At 55.0% G+C, this 9,796-nt stretch overlaps 1 protein-coding gene and 1 long non-coding RNA gene across 15 annotated transcripts in view; one reads left to right on the top strand and one right to left on the bottom strand.

Annotated features, from left to right (window-relative positions):
• Positions 1-370: 370 nt before the first annotated feature.
• Positions 371-9,796, bottom strand: part of LARS2 (leucyl-tRNA synthetase 2, mitochondrial) — a 186,776-nt gene continuing 177,350 nt past the window's right edge. For 10 of the 14 annotated variants that reach the window (XM_081792774.1, XM_078443162.2, XM_081792741.1 and 7 more), the window contains 2 exons: positions 7,183-7,310; positions 371-1,576 (listed from right to left, as the gene is read on the bottom strand). In XM_081792774.1, coding sequence (XP_081648900.1) covers positions 1,374-1,576; positions 7,183-7,310 — 331 coding nt within the window. In that variant the 3' untranslated portion in view covers positions 371-1,373. Of the gene's footprint in view, positions 1,577-7,182; positions 7,311-7,963; positions 8,449-9,796 lie in introns of those variants that run through there. The other 4 variants (XM_081792825.1, XM_081792836.1, XR_013554258.2 and 1 more) reach the window with 3 other exon arrangements.
• On the top strand, positions 1,583-2,750 carry LOC144615718 (uncharacterized). The gene is made up of 3 exons (XR_013554260.2): positions 1,583-1,995; positions 2,288-2,365; positions 2,480-2,750. It is a non-coding gene; the product is annotated as an uncharacterized LOC144615718 (long non-coding RNA).

The raw sequence follows: 9,796 nt of genomic DNA, 5'->3' as shown, positions 1-9,796 counted from the left end.
TCTCAAAAATAAATAAACACTGAAAAGATACATAAAAAAGAATCACCCGTGCAGCTTCTAAAATTCCCTGATGCCCAAGTGCACCTTAGACCACTTAAATCAGAATTTCTGATTTAACGGGGACCAGAAACCGTGTTCAGGTGAGCCACATTCAAGAGCCAGTAACTTTAACGGCTGTTACTCGTATCTCTGAATCAGTGTTGCCAGCCATGTCTGTAAGTCCTATACGTACCTCACTTTAGAACTTTCCATGTGGAGTCAGGCATACGGCCAAGGCTTCCGACGATGATAGAATACCTCAGTCTGTTCCTGATTAACTCCTAGAACTGGAATGCGGTGGCTATTCCAAGACCACACATATGTCCCAAAGTCGCACATGACAAACATTTTATTACGTTAAAAAAAAAAAAGTCATCTGTCAGCTGTTCAACTGCAGGCTACCTCATCTGAGGTTACCTCAGAAAAATGGCATCAGAAAACAAATACAGATTTTCAGGATCACAAAATGGCGAGATTCTGCTCCACTTCCCCATTAAATGTTAATCAGTGGCTTCGGCCACTTCTGCTCAGAGCACCCAACTGCTGACATCACATAGGACCCGGTTATCCTAACGAACCGGCGAGAGGGGTCCGTCCCCAGCCGCCTCCCCGGCTGCCTGAACAAGAAGGCAACACCCAGTGGCTCTGGGCCACTCCTCCGCGGCGAGCTCGCGCTTCTCACGATGGGCTCCGGGGGCCACATCGACGGCGGTGGCGGCATCTGGGGCCCACATGAGCAGACACCGCGCGGGGCCGCGACTGCTTCCATCTGAGGTCCCACCCGGCGTGGTCCCGCCTCACTGCGCAGCAAATGTCACACCCCGAGAGAGGGTAGGAAGTGGTGCTTCACCCCAGGAGGCGGGGACACCTGTAGAGGGACCCGCCCCGCTTGCCTTCTGGCTCCTAGCAGCTTCTGAAGACCGCAGCGTCCACGCCACAATCTGGGCTTTTGGACACGACCCAAATGCCGTGCGTGGGTCCTCAGTTCGCCCTCCCGTTCCCGGGGTGTGTCGAAGGCCGTGCAGTTTCTGGGGGTCAGAAGCTCCCAGGCTGCTCGAGAGGCACACGTGCGTTCTCACTTCTCTTCTCGCCTTCCTGCAGACACCCGGCCGTACCTCTGGTGGCTTCGCGCGGGGTCAGATGGCTTCCTCCACCTTCAGGGGCTGCCCCACCCCTCCGCCTTCGAGAGTCCTTCTGCTCTGCCCACACCCGTCCCCACCCCTGCACCAGGCCCCGCCACAGAGGCTCGCCACCCGTACCCGTCCGTCAGAGGACGAGGGTGAGCATTCAAGACATCCGTCGTTTCCCCACCCTGGGCCAGCGCCCCCCTACCCCTACCCCTTCCTCCTCCCTGCCGTCAGTCCTGCACCAGGAAGTTGATGAGGGCCGTTCTGGGGGAGAGGAACGCTTTCTTGATGCTTCGCCCCTGCAAGAGCCTGACACCCAGCTCGCTTTGGAGGACGAGTTCGTGGACTTTGTCCTGGTCCCGCGAGACTCGCTGGGGCACGGGGATTGTGCCGCAGGCTTTGTTGTTGATCTGAGGAGAGAAGCCGAGACAAGCGATGAGGAAAAGTCCTGAGAGTGGCAGGCGCCTTCCCCGAGGAGGGGTGGCGTCCGTGCCCAGCCTCCCAACACACCCAGACGGGCAGGGAGAGGCTGGGGGCCCCCGGCACCTGCGGCCAGTGCACCTGTGCTTCCCGAGCGTGGCCCCGTCCCAGCTGCGCAGGAAGTGAGGTCACACACCCTCAGCTGCTCCCCGGGGGAGGGGAAGGGCTGCGTCACCCAGGATTTTACCCAGGCCGCGGGTGGGCCGGCTCGCGCGGAAGGCAGGCAACCTCCCTGTCACGGGCCTGGCTCCTGTGAAAAGGGGGCGCCCGGGCACGGCGACCGGGAACCTGGGCCCACATCACTTTAACTCTCCTTGCCGAGAAGGGGCCGGTACAGTTGCAGACGTCGGTTGGGTATTCACTGAGGATTTTTCAATACGGACAAACTTCACAGCAAGTATGAACTGACGTGGGCACGGGGGAAAGTGCTCTCACGGCCCTGGTGGCTTCTCAACAGCCATGCTTCAAATCCCCAAGCCCACTGCTCCCGTAAGAACACTCAACGCTTCTTTCACTGACGCTCCTGTTTTTTTTACCGGGAAAATGCAGTCACTGTATTATGAAAAGTTACCAGGAATAGTCTCTGAAGTTTCGACCAAAGCCTATTAGGTGTCCCTAATCACCCGCCTCATTTTTTTCAGATTTATGTAGCACTTGGTGGCATTTTTCTTGGTTGCATCACTCTATATCACTGCGCGGGAGCCAAATATGGTAAAATAGTACGTCCTGAAATGTTCTAAAATATGGTTCTTTTGGGGGGGGGGGGGGTGCCTGGGATTGGTTCCATCCAGTGGCTCAGTCGGTTGAGCGTCCAACCCTTGGTTTCGGCTCAGGTCATAATCTCGAGGTTTGTGAGTCCAAGGCCAGCATTGGGCCCTGCACGCAGCACGGAGCCTGCCTGGGATTCTCTCGCCACCCTTCCCCCGCCACTCGCAGTGTCTCTGTCTCTCTCAAAATAAATAAACTTAAAAATAAATAAATAAATAAACAAAGAATTAATTTAAAAAACGTGGCTCTTTTAAAAAAGTGTGCGTCTAGGGGCGCCTGGGTGGCTCAGTCGGTTGAGCGTCCGACGTCGGCTCAGGTCATGATCTCGCGGTCCGTGAGTTCGAGCCCCGTGTCAGGCTCTGTGCTGACAGCTCGGCAGAGCCTGGAACCTGCTTCGGATTCCGTGTCTCCCTCTCTCTCTCTCTGCCCCTCCCCCACTCATGCTCTGTCTCTCACCAGCTCAAAAATAAATAAACATGAAAAAAGAACAACTACAAAGTGTGAGCCTCGGGGTTGGGGGTGGCTCAGCCGGGTTAAGCGTCCGCCTCTGGATTTCAGCTTCGGTCGTGATCTCGTGTTTCAAAGAGCTGGAGCTCTACGTCGGGCTCCGTGGCGACAGTGTGGCACCTGCTTGGAATTCTCTCTCTCTCTCTCTCTCTCTCTCTCTCTCTCCCCCTCCCCCACTCGCTCTCTGTCTCTCAAAACAAATAAACTTAAAAAATAAAAGTAAAATGAAAAAGCATGAGTCTCCTGGACGCAGGGTTTTGGTGTCCGAAAACAGAAGAGCTAGGGCTGCTGCTCAAAGGACTGTGCCCCCCACCGCCCGCCTTCTCGTTTCTAAGCCATCGGGAGCTACCTTCTTCCACCGCCCTGTGCTTGCTTTGACCGAGACCTCCCACCCTGTCACACCAAAGCCGTGCCCCCTGTGAAGTCCTGGGGGCCCCGGACACGGCCTTCTCAGAACTTGGTAATGAGTCACACAGCTCCAGCTTCCGCTTCCGGATCTTACCCAGGGAAGAGGGGCCCGGGGCAAGCGAGAGAGCGCGTGCTTTTGCGCAGACAGACTCAGGCTTGACTCTCAGGCCTGGACTCACAAGCCGTGGGACCTTCAGTTTTCTCTTCTTTAAGGATGGAATCTTCCGGACTGTTGAGGAAGATCACCTGTCCGAAAGGACCAGCTCACTAAGCCTTACGCCTCCTTACTCCCGGCCACGATGGAAGGGGCCGGTGTGGGATGTGCTCGGCACAATGACCCTACTTCCAGACCCAGGGATTCCCTGGGGACCTGGGGGCTGGCCCCTCTGGTGAGGCCTGTCCGGGGAGCTGAATCGTTCTTGTCCCCAGCTGGGCTGGGGAAGGGGGTCCCGTGACCTCAGGATGTGGCCAGGGAACCCAGCAGGCCTTCCCACACGGCCCCAGACACCCTCTCATGGCTTCTGGAGCCCTGGGACTCCCCTGAGTCGCCTCACCCCGGGCAGTCCCTTCGCGGCGGGTGGGTCTCTATCATGCTCCACCTCCTGGCATGAGGCACCAGTTAAATGGACAACAGATGCTCCCGGACTTGGCCTTCAGGGGCCCAAAGGGGAAGAAGCTCTCTTTGACTTTAGAAGAATCTTTTGGTCTCTGGTGGCTTCACAAGCTTCTGCCCCTCCATCTTTGCCACTGCCCCCCCCCCCCCCCATCACCCACAGCCTCGGTCCGGGGCCTCGGCATTGTTCTCTTGGACTTTTCCAGCTGAAAAGTTGGAAACCATGAGCACTGCCCTCGCCCCACCCACGGCCACTCACCGACACGGAGGCAGCCCCGCAACAGCGAAAAACAAGGAAAGCTCCCGCTGACCGAGCTCTCGCTCTGTGCCAGGCGCTGGGCTACGCAATCCACCCGAGCAAACCTGCTTATCCTCCTGCAGCCTCGTAAGGCACATGCAGGACCACTGTGTGCCCACTGTACGGATGGGAAAGCCGAGGCACAAGAGGTGAAGTCAGCTGCCCGAGGCCCCACCCCACAAGTGGAGACCGGATGACCTCATGGATCCTCTCTCCCCCTGGTCAGCCCCCTGCTAGCCCCCAGCCCTGATGCCCTGCTTGAGCCTGTGCTCTAGCCCCCCCTCCGTGGCTCACCGTCCCAATGTCCCTGAGGGCACTCCCCCCTTTGCTTCTGCCGAGCAGGCATCCTCTTCTGCACTAGGGAAATGCTGCTCCTCTTTACGGCCAAGGTCCCACGTCCCCTTCCGTCAATGCCCTGACTGTGTGAAGCGGTGATCCCGACACGAGCACCTAGCAAGCAGGACGGGCAGGAGCCTGTCATTTAGTCATTTATGTGACATGGGTAAAACAGGGCCCGCTCCAGGGCAGCTGTGTGGGGGTAAATGAGTCAGGATCTCAAAAGTTCTTCGGGCAGTGCCCGGCCCGTAGTCGGTGCTCACTGCTTGTTAGTGGGTTTTGTCACTAGTGTGTCCAGAAGCAAGCTAAGCGTCTCCTGGCGTCATCCGATCTAATTCTTTCAACAACTAGACAGAGCAGCCACTGTGTGGCCCCCATTTCGCCGTTGAGGAAACCGAGGCTTATGGAAGTATCTTGTAAGACGGAGACTTACAGGCAGGAGAGTCTCGCTCCCAAGCTCCACGTGTTAACCTTGAGTCTCCAGAAACCCCGTGTGTGTGTGTGTGTGTGTGTGTGTGTGTGTGTGTGTGTGTGTGGCATTTGTGTGCCCCCTAGACCGTCCCTCGTGGGCGCCACGCTGCATGGAGAGAAGGCGGTGCCCCTGGGCTCAGTATCCCTAGTGTTGGGCACGGCCCTGCATGCCGTGGGCACCGAGAACTCGAGCCGGACCGAATCACGCTGAATTACACTGCATGGTGCTCAGCTCCCATTTCCGGCCGGGGCGCCAGTCGAGATCACACAAACACAGAACGCAGGCCTCCACAGGAGGTCTGTCACACGGCCCGGTGCCCCGAGCCCGAGGTGCTCAAGTTGGGTAGACCTGCAGGGAGTCCCATTTGTAAACATTTTAAACTCTGAGTTTTCATTTCAACGACAATCTGAAATCCTTTCTGCAATTACCAAAACGAAATTTCTTTTCTGCAGTGATCAAAGTGGAATGATACTGCATAGGCTAAACTTCCAGTTCCCCAAGCTGGCATTTCTCAATGTGCGGAGGACGTGTTCTCAGGGGCCCACGAGATCTTTCTTATTTAAAAAAAAATTTCTTTTAATGTTTATTTGTTTTCGAGAGAGAAAGAGAGAGCATAAGTGGGGGAGGGGCAGAGAGAGGGGGAGACACAGAATCCGAAGCAGGCTCCAGGCTCCGAGCTGTCAGCACAGAGCCCGACGCGGGGCTCGAGCTCACGGACCGCGAGATCGTGACCTGAGCCGAAGTCGGACGCCTAACCGACTGAGCCACCCAGGCGCCCTGAGATATTTCTTACAGACATCACTTAAGGTAAAGAAGAAACGGCTTCTCTGCGCCACAGAGCTGTTTTTGACTTTGAGAGTTTTGGAAGAAGCCCTCCAGGCCAGGCCCATGTCCTCCTCTCTGTGGGGGAGGCAAAGCGGGGTCAGCGTGGAACCAAGAGCCAGGGGAGGTGGCGTGGAAACAAGAGTGGCTTCCGAGGGGCTGAGCCTCCCGCATGAAGCCGTTTCTCCACACGTCCACCCCCCTGCTGGGCCCAGGGTTTGCACAGACACAGAAGGGCAGGGTTTGCACCTGCCTGGCAGACCAGGCCCCTGGGAGGCTGTGCTCTCCCTCAGCCCCCGGGTGATGTCTTCATGGCCTTTTTCACAATGTGCAGTAATATTTTTCTTTCCTTTTTCTCTTTCCCGTCTCTCCCACTCGGCTTACAGCTCTGTAGGTATTAGGGACCCTGTGTGTCCTGTTTGATTTTTATCCCCAGAGCCTAGCACTGTGCCTGATGGTAACATGAGAACTACTGATGAATCAATAAACCCGGGCAAGGCGACCAACTTCTCTGATTCCTCCACTGCAAACACTGAGAATGGAAACGCCTACTTCACTGAGTGAGAAGAGTTTACTTCGATTTTGGATGCGAATGACCTGGCCCCATACGTGGTTCAGAGACGTGTGTGCTAAGAGGTCCCCCAGTTCAGCCACATCAGCTTACATATGTAACAATCACATAAAGGATAAACTGTTAGAGTTACCTGCTCTATAAAAGGTTGAAATAAAAAATGTCTTTTATGTACCTACAATGATGCAATTTACCAAAAAAAGAAATTCTTTTTTTTTTTTTTTTTTTTTTTTTTAAGTAGGCTCTATGCCCAGCACGGAGCCCAATGCGGGGCTCAAACCCGCGACCCTGAGATCACGAGTTGGAAGCTCCACTGACTGAGTCACCGAGGCGTCCCCCCCGCAAAAGAAATTTGATGTAGCCTTTCTGGAAGAGATTTTTCAGTGAGGTGCTCCTGTTCTGCCCACCTCCTCACTCTCACCCTCCTCCCTAAATGAACCAGGAGCAGCTGAACGAAACAGACGAAAGAGGAGACTGGAACACGGCTGGAGAACAAGACGATCAGAACCTGTAACGCGGGACAGGGTTCTATTTTCCACTTTCTAATCCCTGGAGGGCCCTGAGTATTTTATGCTCACAAGCTTTTGGTATGCGGTGACCTCAAAACTGAAGTGTGCAAAGCAAAGAGGGGTGGGACGGTCAGGCTGAGGGCGGGGTAGGCTGGAAAGGCCCAGGCAGTGGCTGTGGGTCTCGCGCGGGGCCGGGAGACTCCCAGAGTCTGGGGCTGCGGGAGAGACTCACCAGGACGGCCATCTCCACGACGTCGGGCTGCTGAAGGAACTGCGGGTCCACGGCCGGCCACGCCTGAAGCAGCACGCTGTCGTCCCAGGCATAGTGGGCACACAGCTTCCCGGGCACCTGTTGCAGGCCTGCAATGCCAAGGCACAGAGGGTCACTGAACACGCAGGGCTCACGGGAGGGGCAGGGGGAGTCGCTTTCGCCCCGGCACAGCCCGGCGTGGAGCTGCCTGAGGCCGCACTACGGCTTTTTCACAGCCTGCCAGGTGCCCCCCCACTTACTCTGGCCTGGGTTTATGGGTAGCCCCCCCCCAACTATTTTCAACAGCGCCCAGAGCTGTAAAGATGGGTGGACACGTGGTTCTAAAGTGTGCATTTTGGGAACAACAAGGCCGCTGATCTGCCTTGGTCTCTGCGGTTCTGTTGATGAAGGAATGTCTTTGTGCTCCTGAGAGCGGATCCCAAAATAACGAGCTGTTCTCGCTTCCTTTCCTGCCTGTGATTACTTGTGGTCCGCGAGGCCCTCCCGCCGGGTCCTTTTACTCATCATCACTGGAGCCCACATGCTGAGAACAGCGTTCCTTCTCGACCTTCTCAGAGGGATCTCAGCCTTCACACTCGACCTCTTCTCGAGAGGGGCTCCTGCCAAGGGCTGAACTGGAAAGAGCTGGCCTTGGCTCGGGTGGGTGGAACCCGAGGAGGCGGTGAGGAATCAAAGCCCACAGGTCTGCGTCCCAGAGCGCGTCGTGCTGCGGCCCCAAAGCAGGCACAGGCGGGCTCCACACCTGCAGGGCTGCCCGGGGACTTCAGCCGGGGGCTTCTGAGCAGGAAAGGCTTGGCCTGCAAAGTCGCTGCCGATCTCATGAGCACAAGAGAGGCCCCCAAACGTGCAGGAAAGACACGCGTCAGAAAGCAGATCCCTGGGCACTACCAGTGCGGCCGCACCCTGACCACCTCCTCATCCTCCTGGAGGCGGGCCCTGGATGGGGGGTGGGGGGGGGATGGCAGTGAACGTGGCGGCATTCCTCACGCCGTGATTGGCTTTTCCGGGGGTGGCCCTTGCACACCTCCTCATCGTCATTAGCCTTGAGCCCAGAAGATGCATTTGAGGGAGGAGCCCATGCCTCAGCGAATGGTCTGAAGCCAGCTCTGACACAGAGGGAATGAATCCCACCAACACCAGTGTGCCAGGAACGCTGTGTTGGGACCGATGACGTTTTATTTTCCCCAATGGCAAAAGTAATGCCCGCTCCTGGCAGAAAAGGTCAGACTATAAAGAAGAAAATCATGTTCATCTGGACAGCACTTTTTAAGCTTCTTTTTTGGGAAGATAGTAATGTATTTAATGGCTAGGATATATATAAACCAACCCCACCAAAACAACCCACTACCATCAGGATCATGCTGTATATGGAGTTCTGTATTCCTTTTGTTTCACTACTTTAAAATCATAATTAATTAGAGGGGCGCCTGGGTGGCTCAGTCGGTTAAGCGGCCGACTTCGGCTCAGGTCATGATCTCGCGGTCCGTGAGTTCGAGCCCCGCGTCGGGCTCTGTGCTGACAGCTCGGAGCCTGGGGCCTGTTTCGGATTCTGTGTCTCCCTCTCTCTGACCCTCCCCTGTTCATGCTCTGTCTCTCTCTGTCTCAAAAATAAACGTTAAAAAAAAATTTTTTTTTTTAAATAAAAAAAATAAAATCGTAATTAATTAGAGAGCCTGGGTGGCTCAGTCCGTTAAGCGTCCGACTTCAGCTCAGGTCATGGTCTCACGGCTTGTGAGTTTGAGGCCCGCGTAGGGCTCTGTGCTGACAGCTCAGAGCCCCCTTAAGATCTTCTGCCCTCCCTCTGTCTCTGCCCCTCCCCTGCACGTGTGTGCGCTCCTTCTCTCTCGCTCTCAAAAGTAAATAAACGTTTAAAGAATAAATAAATAAAATAGTGATTAATTTCATGGGAAAGGATGATATACAATAGCACACATAACACGACTCGAGTTTTAGTAAATGTTTATACCAACGGACAAAAGGTCACAGGGAATGGAACACAATACCAGCAGTGACTGTATCTGGGAGGTGGGAGCACAGGTGATCTTTCTTGAAAAATTTTTTCTTAACATTTGTTTATTTTTTGAGAGACAGAGACAGAGCGTGAGTGGGGGAGGGGCAGAGAGAGAAGGGGAGACACAGAAACCGAAGCAGGCTCCAGGCTCCGAAACGTCAGCACAGAGCCGGATGCGGGGCTTGAACTCAGGAACCTCACGGGATCATGACCTGAGCCGAAGTCGGATGCTTAACGGACTGAGCTCCCCAGGGGCCCTCTTTCTTTTAATGTGTTAACAGATTCTCTACCAAAAACATTGAATACTTCAGTAATTTGAAAGGGTATTTTGAAATGAAGGTTTCCCACACTGTGAGATCAGTTCAAGATTTTTCTTCTGTTTTTTTCTAATTTTTTTTGTCTTTTGATTTTTTTACCTTTTAAAATTTATTACTTATTTGAGAGAGACACAGACAGCACAAGTGGGGGAGGGGCAGAGAGAGAGAGAGGATCCCAAGCAGTCACAGCACTGCCAGCACAGGGCCGGACGTGGGGCTCGAACTCGCGCAATTGTGAGCCGAAACC

This window comes from Panthera onca, chromosome A2 (assembly GCF_046562875.1).
Source record: "Panthera onca isolate mPanOnc1 chromosome A2, mPanOnc1 haplotype 2, whole genome shotgun sequence".
Taxonomy (NCBI): domain Eukaryota; kingdom Metazoa; phylum Chordata; class Mammalia; order Carnivora; family Felidae; genus Panthera; species Panthera onca.
The sequence above is the reverse complement of the archived record's forward strand: the minus strand, read 5'-3'. Positions and strand labels throughout refer to the sequence as shown.